At 56.9% G+C, this 12,127-nt stretch overlaps 1 protein-coding gene across 6 annotated transcripts in view; it reads left to right on the top strand.

The window, feature by feature from the left end:
* Positions 1 to 10,565, top strand: part of SHC2 (SHC adaptor protein 2) — a 28,514-nt gene extending 17,949 nt beyond the window's left edge. For 4 of the 6 annotated variants that reach the window (XM_029217866.1, XM_029217862.1, XM_029217863.1 and 1 more), the window contains 6 exons: positions 2 to 158; positions 808 to 865; positions 3,750 to 3,893; positions 5,736 to 6,046; positions 8,954 to 9,087; positions 10,279 to 10,565. In XM_029217866.1, the coding sequence (XP_029073699.1) occupies positions 2 to 158; positions 808 to 865; positions 3,750 to 3,893; positions 5,736 to 6,046; positions 8,954 to 9,082 (799 nt within the window). In that variant the 3' untranslated portion in view covers positions 9,083 to 9,087; positions 10,279 to 10,565. Of the gene's footprint in view, position 1; positions 159 to 807; positions 866 to 1,069; positions 1,428 to 3,749; positions 3,894 to 5,735; positions 6,052 to 8,953; positions 9,088 to 10,278 lie in introns of those variants that run through there. The other 2 variants (XR_003792764.1, XM_029217865.1) reach the window with 2 other exon arrangements.
* The last annotated feature ends 1,562 nt before the right edge of the window (positions 10,566 to 12,127 follow it).

The following is a 12,127-nucleotide window of genomic DNA, read 5'->3' as shown; positions in this document are numbered from 1 at the left end:
GGCTGACCGGGCTGGAGGATTCGGCCTGGGGGGACGAGGACGAGACAGAACACAGCTACTACAACCGCACTCCCGGGAAGGAGCCGCCCCTGGGCGGGCTGGTGGACTCCAGGCTCACCCCCGCGCAGCAGCCCTGTGCCCTCGGGGCCCTTGGCCAGGTCAGCCTCTGGGACCTCGTGGGGAGGGTGTCCCAGGGGGGCCTGACCCCCCAGCGCCTCCTTCTGGTCCTGTCCTCCGGGATCCTAGAGGAGGGTCTCTTGTGCCGCCCCCACCTCCTTCCTCCCTCCCCAAGCTGCCCAGATCTGCTCGGCCCTATTCTTGACACTTCAGACGGGATTCCCATCGCAGACATTGAGGAAATGGGTACAGCAGTGATTGAATCAGGGCTTCCAAGGAGGATAACGAGAACGTACCCCAGGGAGACTGACCAGCCCTGGTCAGGAGGATGTCCCTGAGGGCAGGGTTTGGGCTGGGCCCTGACGGGTCAATAGGCGTCGCCCAGGAGAGCAGTGCAGGGAAGGGCATCAAGGTGCAAGAGACAGCATGTGCCGGGGCAGGCGTTCCCAGTGGGGACGGCCCATGAGGCTGCAGCAGAGGTGCGTGGTGGGCGCGCGGGCAGACGGAGGCCAGGGAGCGGGGCATGGGTTCAGAGCCGAGCTTCAAATCTGGCTTATAGGAGGGTTGGTGTGGGAGACTGGGGTGCTGTGCTGGGAGGAGGGGGTGCTACAGGCCAATCAGGAGGGTTGCCGTGGGAGATTGGGATCTGGGCTTGCACACTGCCGGAGGACCCCTTGCTCTCTTTTTCAGGGAGCATCTCCTGCTCGAAGAGACGCCCGAGGCCCGCAGTGGGATGTGGGCCCCTCAGGTACGGTAGGCTGCTCTCTGGGCTGTGGGGGGGGGGGGCCAGCCCTCCCCCTGGGTCCCCACCGCCCCTCACACTGCTTCCACTCTTTGGGTCACTCCACTTTCGCCGGCGAGATTGTATTCCCTCCCCACGCTCTTAGAGATTTGACAGCGTCTGCTTTTTTTTTTTTCTGTGCAGACCAGTTTCCTTGTATTTTGGGCATAGGTACTGCATCTCGTGGTTCAAAGCACCAGAGTATAAAAAGGCATCCGGTGAAAAGTCAGTCTCCCTGCCCCATTTGTTTTATCCACCTCCCTAATCAGGTAACCGCTGTTAGTAGTTACCATGTTTTTTCCAGAATTTTGCATGCACATTCAAGCCAACTCAGACATACATGGCTTTCCCCGGTTTTTAGACGGTGGCGTGCTATCTACCCCTCCACCTTGCTTTCCCCTCGTAACAGCCCAGCTTGGAATCCTCCCCACGTCAGGGCACGGCAGTCGCCCCCCTTCTTTTTCACCACGGCATCCTCCCTGCCACGTGAAGGACCGTCCTCGCTCAGACATTTGGGCACTTTTCGCAGGTATTTGCCACACCAGCGTCCACCACTCAGCTCTGTTCAAGGGCCTCCGTAGCATCCGTACCCGGGACAGTGGCCGCTGTTCCATGTGATACAAGTCACACAGCTGCCCTTTCGATTTACATTCCCACCAGGTATCATGAGCTTTTAACAAAATGGTAGAGTTTTCAGCCATTTAAATGTTAACGTTATACAACACTTACAGCGACAGAGAAGGCTAAAATCCCCTTTGCCCCAGCTCCGAGGTCGTGACCTCACCCCCCTGGCACTTTTGTGTCTCCTTTCAGCCTTTATTACCAACAGGCCCCCAAAGAAGTCAGGACCCCGAGGCAGGCTGCGGACACCTTCGGTCTCTCTGGGGCTCTGGCTGCGTCCGTGTGCTCTTCTGAACGGCTGCGTGCTAGTCCCCTGTCCTTGGAGTTGCTTATTGACGTGGCCCCCGCTTGATGGGTGGCAGACCCCTTGGGCCCCCCCGTGTGTCCCTCCCACGGATGCTGAGCTGTGGATGGAGTGCACACGTCAGCCACGGTAGGGAAGCTGCCAATTGGCTCCCCGATGTGGCCGGGAAGTGTGTTTTCCCACCAGCCCTGCTGTGGCTGCCTGTTGCCTCACAGCCGTGCTGACATGTGTTGGGCTTTTTTTTTTAGATCTTCCCAAACAATCTGGGCATTTCACTGCCGAGCATCAGAACCCTACTGGCTCCCAGAGCTTGTGGTTAAAGAACACTCATGGCATTGGGTGCCCAGCAGGTGCCCAGCCGTCATCTGGCCCTGGTCAGCTATTTCTCTGGGACATGGGCTGCTCAGGCCTGACTCCCAGGGCTCACTAGCATTTCCCACCCCTGAGCCTTTGCACATGATGTTATCACTTCTTATCATGCCTTTCCCAAGTCTCTGGCCAAGAACTCCTACCAATATGTCAATGCCCCAGCTCCAATGCCCAGAAATTTTCTCTCTTTGGACTCCTGCAACCCAGGTTTCTTCCTTCTCACTTCACCTTGATTATAAGGGGCCGGGAGAATCTGTGCCTCCTCTGTGAAGACTGGGAAGCCTGGGCTGAGGCCCCTCGGCCCCCATCAACCACCCAGGGCGGTTTCATCTTCACCCCTACTTGTGAGGAAGCTACTCCCATTCTCTCCATTTTGCAGAGGAGGAGACTGAGGCACTGAGAGGTGACCTTACTTGCTCATGCCCACAGAGGGTGGAGCCGATGTATGAGCCCAGGTGTCTGCGAGGGTTAAGGATATAATTGGCATAAAACAGAGATCGTGGCTGTGGGCCCTTGGGCTGCATTTGGCCACAGTGTATTCAAAGGTCATTATTTCCCTGCCAACGATTAAAAATGGAGACGTTTAGAAATGGATTGACACTTCTGGGGAAAAAGAAATACACACGTGTCCTTTGAACGTAGGAAAAGATGCTGAACCTTGCTCAGAATAAGAGAAATGGAAATTAAGTTCCCCCAGGATGCCATTCTCACCTACCGCGTCAGCGAAAATCCAACAGTCTGATAATACACGGTGGTGAGGCCTTGGGAACAGGGCAGAGGCAAACTGGTGAGGATCCAGCAGATCTGGACCGAGGTGCTGAGGGACCCGGGGAGAAGCTCCACCGAGGATACCTTTTCATGGTGTTGTGGCTTTTGAACCATGTGAATGCTTTATACATTCAAAAACAAAACTGAGAAAAGAAAAGAAAGGAAAGCCTAAAATAGAACGGAAGCAAACAAATGACCTGACCATGTATCATGTTGATAACATAATTACAGGGAGAGCAGAATTTTATTGTTATTATTATTATTTTTTGCGGTACGCGGGCCTCTCACTGTTGCGGCCTCTCCCGTTGCGGAGCACAGGCTCCGGACGCGTAGGCTCAGCGGCCATGGCTCACGGGCCCAGCCGCTCCGCGGCACGTGGGATCTTCCCGGACCGGGGCACGAGCCCGTGTCCCCTGCGTCGGCAGGCGGACTCTCAACCACTGCGCCACCAGGGAAGCCCTGTTATTATGTTTTAAACGTGGAGATTTAACATAAACATTGGGGTTCCTGCCTTCCCTTGAAACTGGGAAGCTCTGGCCCCCTGGCCGCTTTCCTGACTGGCAGACGGGCGTAGGTGTGTGGGGGGGGGGCTGGGGGCGCGGCTCCCCGTGACCTCCGCGTCTGCACAGCCCCCGCGCTTTTATGCGGTTTTTCACTCCTAACCCTGCTGTGCAAAAGGGCGGGGCTTCCCTCCTGGAGGGAGACAGGTGTGGGCGGGGCTGCCCTCCAGGGCCCTTGTCCTTGGGGTCCCCCGGCTGACCCCACCCCACTCCGGCTCCCCAACCCCAGCCCCGCCCGGGGATGGCTACGTGCAGGCAGACCCGCGGGGCCCGCGAGACTACGAGGACCACTTGTACGTCAACACGCAAGGTCTGGACGGCCCGGAGACCCTGCAGCCTGAGGACAGCCCCAAGAAGGACCTGTTCGACATGAGTAAGTGGGGGCGAGCCAGCCTGCTGGAGGAGGCCGGGCCCGAGCAGCCCGTGGCCTGATGGGAGATGCCCTGCGTCCTCCCCTTGGGACTTCTCCCCACGTTATAGGGTTGGGGTGGAGAAGTGTGCTTCCTATGGTACTTCCTCCTCGGTGGGACCCTCCAGTCTCTTGAGGGTAACCCAGCTCCCTCTCTATGGGGGAAGAGAGGGATGGGGGGCGTTCAGGCATCTCTTCTCTGTGGGACGCCTCAGTCTGCAGGAGGCCTAGCTCCCCGTCTCTGGGTCTCCCCAGTCTGATGAGGGAGTTTAAGCTCCCTCTTCATGTGACTCCGTGGTCTGAGGGAGGAAGCCCAAGCCCCTTAAAATGGAAATCCCAGCCTAATGGGGAACCCCCAGTTGGAGGAGGTAGGCCTAATCCACACCTTGATAAAGTGACTAGCTGATGGTGGAGGCCATTCCTTCTTCCCTCTGGGATGCCCCAGCCTGAGGGAGGGCTCAGCCTGATGGAGGAGGTTTGGGTCCAAAATACCCTCCTTTCCTACAACATCAGTATTATTTATTTATTTGTTTGTTTGTTTATTTATTTTTGGCTGAGTTGTGTCTTTGTTGCTGCACGCGGGCTTTCTCTAGTTGCCGTGAGCGGGGGCTACTCTTCGTTGGGTGCGCGGGCTTCTCATTGTGGTGGCTTCTCTTGTTGCGCAGCACGGGCTCTAGGCGCGCGGGCTTCAGTAGTTGTGGCTTGCGGGCTCTAGAGCGCAGGCTCAGTAGTTGTGGCGCGTGAGCTTAGTCGCTCCGCGGCGTGTGGGATCTTGCCGGACCAGGGCTCAAACCCGTGTTCCCTGCATTGGTAGGCGGATTCTTAATCACCGCGCCACCAGAGAAGCCCTGGAAATGTCTTCCTTCACAGTTTGCAAAGCCTCCTTCCCTCCACCGACAACTCGATTTCTTGTCATTACAGCAGTGACATGACACCTGCACCTGCTGTGGCCCTGCTGGCCCCCACAGCAATTTCAGATGGGAAAGGAGGTGCTCCGGGTGTGAACTCCTTCTGAGGCAGGCTGTCCCCTTGGGTGACCAGCCAGATGGTCCAGCAACCCCAGTGGAGAAAGTGATGCTTGTTGCCAGGCGCCCATTAGAAATCCTGGGGTTGCCTCTGATTTGCCCTCCTTGGGTCATGTGCTCATCCCCCAGCCAATCACTAGGCCAGGGGTGCGAGATGAATATGCTGATTGGCCAGGACTGGTCACATGTCCTGGGAGCGGGAAGCTGGGTCAGCTTCCCCTAGGTCACTGGAGGAGTCAGGGAGGAGTGATCCGGAGGGACCAGAAGTGGAAGGAGGGTGGAGGCCGAGCACAGACACGCCAGGGCAGGGGTCAGGGCGGCGACTGCACTCCAGGGTGTTTGAGCTATGCGGCCACATCTCAGAGAGGGTGACTGGCTTGCACAGTGTCACAATGGTGCCTGCTGGGAGCCTTAGGGAACTTAGGAAGACCATCCGGAGCTTTTCCATTAAGAGTTTGGAAAAGAAAGGGATGCCTGCTGCCTACCACCGAGGTGGAGCATGTAGTGGAGGCCCTGGCCAGTGCGGTCAGACGAGCTGCTGAAACAAGAGGCATAAACACTGGGAAGGAAGCCAGTGTAACGAGACAAGAAAAAGAAGTAGGTGTGCACCTTGGAAAGAAAGACATGCTCGTTCTTTGCACATGCTTAGAAAATCCAAGAGAATATATTGCGTTACTAATAGAACCAATAAAAGGTGAAGGAGCAGGTCCCCCCAGCCCAGGCCCCTCCCTCCCCGCTGGAGGCAGCTGCCCCCCGCCTCCCGCACGGTCTTCGCCCACAGGACCCTTCGAGGATGCCCTGAGGCTGCACGAGTGCTCCGTGGCCGCGGGTCCGGCGGCAGCCCCTCTTCCCGTGGAGGACCAGTGGCCCAGCCCGCCGACCCGCCGGGCCCCCATCGCCCCCACGGAAGAGCAGCTGCGGCAGGAGCCCTGGTACCACGGCCAGATGAGCCGTCGGGCGGCGGAGAAACTGCTTCGAGTGGACGGGGACTTCCTTGTGCGAGACAGCGTCACCAACCCGGGGCAGTATGTCCTCACCGGCATGCACGCAGGGCAGCCCAAGCACCTGCTGCTCGTGGACCCCGAAGGCGTGGTAAGGTGGGCGTGGGGGCGGGGCAGGGGTGGGGAGGGGGCCGGAAGCTGCGTGGGGTGGGGTTGGGGTGGGGGGCCTGGGGCAGGTGTGGAGCCGGGCTGGGCAGGGAAGGGACCTGGCCTCTCCCCTCAGCCCAAGGCCCAGGGCGCCCGCCTTTTAAGCGCCCTTTAGGTTTAATGAAGTATGTTTCAGATTACAGAGCCCTTTACTCCGTTTCCCTTTACCAGGTATTTTAGAATTACAAAGTATTTTGCAGTTTTAGAAGACTTTTAGGTTTTACAAAGGACTTCCCAGTCTATAAAGCATTTAGAGGGGTTACAAAACCTTTTCCAATCTCAAGGCCTTTTAGGACTTACAAAGTACCATATTCCATCATTTGCAAGATGCACTTTTTTCCCCCACATTCTATCATTGCTAACGCATCTTGCAAACGGTGATCTCTTTGAGCGATAAATTTGGTCGTTTCAATTTCTAACGTATCTGAGGGTTCACAAAGCACGTCTCCATTTACAAGGAGTTTCAGGGCCTGCCTGCAAGTTACGGAATTGCTTCAACCCTCTGGTACACACTTTCCTCTCATTTTGACATCTCTAAAGTCTTGATTTTTTTTTAAACCATCAACTGCATCACTTTTTTTTCTTTGCGGTACGCGGGCCTCTCGCTGTCGTGGCCTCTCCCGTTGCGGAGCACAGGCTCCGGACGCGCAGGCTCAGCGGCCATGGCTCACGGGCCCAGCCGCTCCGCGGCACGTGGGATCCTCCCGGACCGGGGCACGAACCCGCGTCCCCTGCGTCGGCAGGCGGGCTCTCAACCACTGCGCCACCAGGGAAGCCCGACTGCATCACTTTTATCATTACTGAACTTGGAGGTTTTCTCCTCTCCTTGTGGTACATAAATTGTGACGCATCTTGCAGCTGCCTTGAGTCAGTGAGGTCTGGCATATTCTGTAGCTCCTAAAGCATCTCAGGGTTTACAAGGCATTTTCCAATCTACAAGGAGTGCTAGGGTTTTGAAGGGTTTTCCATTGTCCAAGGGCCTTGGGCTTTGTACTGTGTTTCCCTGGTGAGAAGGAGCGTGGGGTGTTAAGGGCCTTCTCAGAGTTTAGCAAGTGCTTTTCCCACCTCCAGCTGAATCCTCGGCGCCGCCCTGGGGCGCTGCGTGTGCTCCGTGCCCTATACGGGGCACACGGGGGTGGCGACTGTGTGGCCTGGCCCAGGTGGGGCCACGGCTCCAGGCCCCTGTTCTGTCAGTTCCCTGAGCCACCTCCTCACTCGTGTCTGATCGCAGTGTTCACAGCTGTGACCTCAGCCTGGCGTGCTGTCAGCCCTCCCCCAGGCCTAATTCCCTCTCGGGTAAACAGATCTCCAGGATGAGAGACGCTATAGAAGCTTCAGAACCTCCTTACATACTTGGTTAACATGCAGGTTCCCAGGTCCTGTCCCCAGTGCCTGGGAAATAGGTGGTTTGCCGCGGGCCCAGGCATGTGCGTTGCCAGCCCGCTCCCCTGGTGATTTGTGCCCAGCGAGTCTGGCATCGCCCATGAATGTCTGGCAGCTGGCGGCCGGCGGGTGTGTGTTGCGTCCAGGTCTATACGTAGGATGCTAAGATTTTCTCATTCTGAGATGCAGGTGGCTTTTAGATTTGGTGGTTCTGATTTTCAGATCCATGTCTACAAGATTCCTGGCGTGTATTCATTTCCTAGTACTGCCCTCCCAAATGATCACCAACTGGGCAGCTTAAAACCACAGAGATTTATTCTCTCCCAGCTCTGGAGGCCAGACGTCTGACACCAAGGCGTTGGCCGGGCTGGTTCCTTCTGAGGCTCTGAGGGAGGATTGGGTTCAGGCCTCCCCCTCAGCATCTCATGGTTGCTGGAAATTCTTGTTCTCTGGCTTGTGGACACATCACCCCAGTCACCGCCTCTGTCTTCTCGTGGCCCCTCCCTGTGTCTCTGTGTCGAAGCTTTTTCTCTTCTTATAAGGACGCCGGTCACTGGATTTGTGGCCACCTGAGTAATCCAAGATGAACTCATAGTTTTTTACTCTTTTTTAAAATTAATTTTTTAATTGAGGTATAGTTGATTTACAATGCTGTATTAATTTCTGCTATACAGCAAAGTGACTCAGTTATACATATGTATATACATTCTTTCCTATATTCTTTTCCATTATGGTTTTCCCAGAATATTGAATATAGCTCCCTGTGCTATACGGTGGGATCTTGTTATCCATTCTATGTATACTAGCTTGCATCTGCTAATCCCAAACTCCCAATCCATCCTTCCCCCACCCCGCTCCCCCTTGGCAACCACAAACCTGTTCTCTATGTCTATGAGTCTGTTTCTGTTGTGTAAATAAGTTCATTTGCGTCATATTTTAGATTCCACACAGAAGTGCTATCATATATTTGTCTTTCTCTTTCTGAGTTACTCCACTTAGTGTGATCATCTCTAGGTCCATTCACGTTGCCGCAAATGGCGTTATTTCATTCTATTTTATGGCCGAGTAGCATTCCGTTGTACCTGTGGACCACATCTTCCTTATCCATCAAGGTGAACTCATGTTAATCACATCTGCAAAGAGGCCTTTTCCAAACAAGAGCCCATTCACAGGTTTCAGGGGTTAAGATGTAGACATATATTTTGGGGGGGGTACCATTCAACCCGCTACAGGAAGCGTGGCCCCAGAGTGCTGGTGCTTTTGGAGCCTGTGTCCACACGTAGTTCTGGAATTCTGAGGCTGATTCTGTGGTTGAAGTCTCTGACCCAGTGGTTCTCAGCCTTGAGCGCGAGCTGTCGGAGGGCTCGTGAAGACGCAGCTCCCCGTCAGCAGGTCTGGGGCTGGCCCGAGAGTTTGCCTCTCCGACAAGCTCCTGGTGGTGGTGACGCTGAGGCCTCTGGCCCCACAGGTGCGGACGAAGGACGTGCTCTTCGAGAGCATCAGCCACCTGATCGACTACCACCTGCAGAACGGGCAGCCCATCGTGGCCGCCGAGAGCGAGCTGCACCTGCGTGGTGTCGTCAGGCGGGAACCCTGAGCCAGGTGCGTCCGGCCCCGTGGGCTCCCAGCCCCCATTTGCCAGATTTTTCTCATCTTAAACACTAAGATGCACACGCCACATAATTCACCCACAACTCAGTGGCTTTCAGTGTCTCCACACAGCTGTGCCACCTCCCCCCATCTAATTCCAGAACATTCCATCACCCCCAAAGGAAACCTGTCCCCATCAGCAGTCACGCTCTGAGTTGTTTAGGGTAAAAAAGCCCCCAGAGGAGGTGGGTCTGGTGGGGCTGGAGTGTGAGTGAGGCGAGGTGGGTGGGTGAGAAGGTCCACCTGTGCCTGTCACTTCTGGAACCTCGGGAAGTCTTGAGTGGGTGAGGGACAGGCAGTTCTTGGTGATTCCAGGGCCTCTCTGGTTGGTGGGGGGGGGGGGCTGGTGTGAGGAGGATGCAGAGGAGGGCGCATCCAGGGGAGGATGCGGCCGAGCTGGGGCGCAGAGGGGTCTGGGTGGCAGCCACAGTCTTTGGGGAGCAGACAGAGGCAGGACCCGGGGATACAGGGAAGCTGGGAGCGGGGGGCTCAGCTCGCAGAGGGAAGGGGTTGGTGGAATTTCCCCAAAGGCTGAGAGGTGCTTCTGGGCCAGGTTGGGCTGCTCTCCGGTCCCCATGACAACAGTCTCTTTCTGCCTCCTTCCCCACTCAGCGCTGGCCTGCTCCCTGCCCCCAGCCAGGCCTCGGCCACCACCGCAGGCAGAGACAGGATTCCCAATCTGGGGCAGGGCTCCAGGGATGGGGGTGGCCTGTGGAACACCTGAAACGATCTGCGGCACCGTGGGGCCGTGTGTGTGCACGTGCCGGGGTCTGCCCTGCTTCCCTTCTACTCTAAGTTGTTTGTGACCCGAGAAGCAACACCGATGGCAGTAATCATAGGTGCTAACACAGCAGCTGTTGCGTCCAGGCCCTGAGCTCATCCCTTCTCCACATCTTCACTGACTCCCATGCACCGCTGGCAAAGGCAATGTTAATAGCGTTCTTAGCAGCACAGAGAGGTTAAGGGACTACCCTAGGTCACACAGCAAGACCACGGAGGAGCTGGGACTCCAACCCTGGCCCTCAGCCTGAGGCTTGACACTGGCTCACTTTGGTGCCTTGTGACTGAGGTCTCTGACACCTGAAGCCGGGTCTCCGGCTGCTGTCTCTGCTGAGCCTTGACCTCTCCTTCTTTCTCCCCCAGGTTGTGGCTCTCAGCCTGTGGCTCCTGTCCCCGCTCCCCCCGGATGGCCCCGTGGTGGCCTTAGGGGCCCTCAGCCTTTCTCTGGACCCTGGTCGGGCCGGAATCGCCGCTGTCTCTCCTTCCTCCGCGTGGGTCTCTGGAATCTTCCTTCTCCAGCTGGCCCTGGGCTGGGCTGGGTCAAGCCCGCCGGGAGACAGAGCCCACGACCCCTTTCTCCCACCGAGCCCTCTGCCTGCCGCCAGCCTTCACCTGGAGTGAGAGCACACATACCAAAGACAGAGCCTTTTCTCGCCTTTAAAGAAAGTATATCAAAAAGCAGCCATCTGTCTCGGAGCCCTGGCCCAGGCTCCCGATGGGGCAAGGAGGCACCGTTTCCTTTCCCGGCTGGACGTCAGCTCACCTCCCTGGAACCAGCAGGTCCCCAGTTCCCTGGCATGGAGATGGATTCCTGTCCTGGCCGGGCTCAGATTTTCCACCTGAAAAATTAGTGCACAGTTGTCTTTTGGGGGGAGAATCGAGGTGCTTTGGGCCCTCAGGCCAGGGCAAATGCTGATGTGGAAGTGGGGGGCAGCCTTGGGATGATGGAGGGTATCCAGGCAACCCCAAGACAACTGACACGGGTGGGGGTGGTTGTGAGGCCCCCGCCCTCCCAGCTGTCAACCTGCACTGGACACTTGGACTCTGTTTGTAATTAAACCTGGGAACGACCACGGGGCGCGTGAGCCGTCCTGCGCCTTACAAGGCCCTCTCGGGGTGGGGGCCTGGGTTCAGTCTCCTGGTGGGAGGAAGCCAAGGCAGCACCGGATTTGGCCTCCCCGGGGCTGGAGGAAGAGGGAGACAGGCCCTGGCTGTGCCCCTGTTTGTGGGGGGGGCGGGTGGCGAATCCCCTGACATTTCCCAGAAGCTCAATCTTATCCTGAGACAAAGCACACTCCAGCTCCTCTGTTAAACATACCCCCAGCTTCTCTTTGGAAACACTCTATCTCCCAAATGCCAGAAACTTCTTCTGTCCTTCAAGATACCCCAGATATCTGGCAAAAAGCTCTTTGTTTTCTTCTCCAAATAGCTCCTAACTTGTCCTGAAAGATGGCCTGACTTCTCGGTCTCCCAACGTCTCTCGTCCTCATTTTCCTGAGAAGACCCCAGTTCTCTCTCAGGCCCCTTTATCGACCTCAAAGCCCCTACTTCTCCCGCGTGCCCAGCTCCCTGCTCTGGCACCCGACTCTCTTCTTCTGACCTTCCCTCACATGATTTCTACTTCCCAGGGAGAGACCCCCATCTCTCCCCAGGACCCTCCTTCAACTCCTCCCACAAACATGGAGGCATCCCTCCCAAGGAGGCACCCCAAGCCTCACCACATCCCTGCCAGGCTGGGCCACACCCCTACCCAGGGTCTGGCTCTGGGGAGGGGCTGTGCTTTCTCTGCTGTCAGCAGGCTCTGTCCCAGGCTGTGGGGGGACCTGGTAAGGGTGTGGGCAGTGAAAGCCACTCTGGTCTGCCTGTAACTAGGGGGGAAGCCATCAAAAGGCAGAGCCAGAAGGGGACTCTGATGCCATGTCTCTTACTTCAGAGATCTGGAGACAGAGCCACCAATCCACCCACCCACCCATCCGTCCACCCACCCACCCATCCGTCCACCCACCTATCCACCCACCCACCCACCCATCCACCCACCCACCCATCCACCCACCCACCCATCCATCCACCCACCCACCCATTCATCCATCCACCCATCCATCCATGCATCCACTCACCTACCCACCCACCCATCCATCTACCCATCCCTCCCTCCCTCCATCCATCCATCCATCCACCCATCCATCCATCCATCCACTCACCTACCCACCCA

Source organism: Monodon monoceros, unplaced genomic scaffold (assembly GCF_005190385.1).
Source record: "Monodon monoceros isolate NGI ecotype Baffin Bay Population unplaced genomic scaffold, NGI_Narwhal_1 Super_Scaffold_12, whole genome shotgun sequence".
NCBI lineage: Eukaryota > Metazoa > Chordata > Mammalia > Artiodactyla > Monodontidae > Monodon > Monodon monoceros.
Note: the sequence above shows the minus strand (reverse complement) of the source record. Positions and strands in the feature narration are given on the sequence as shown.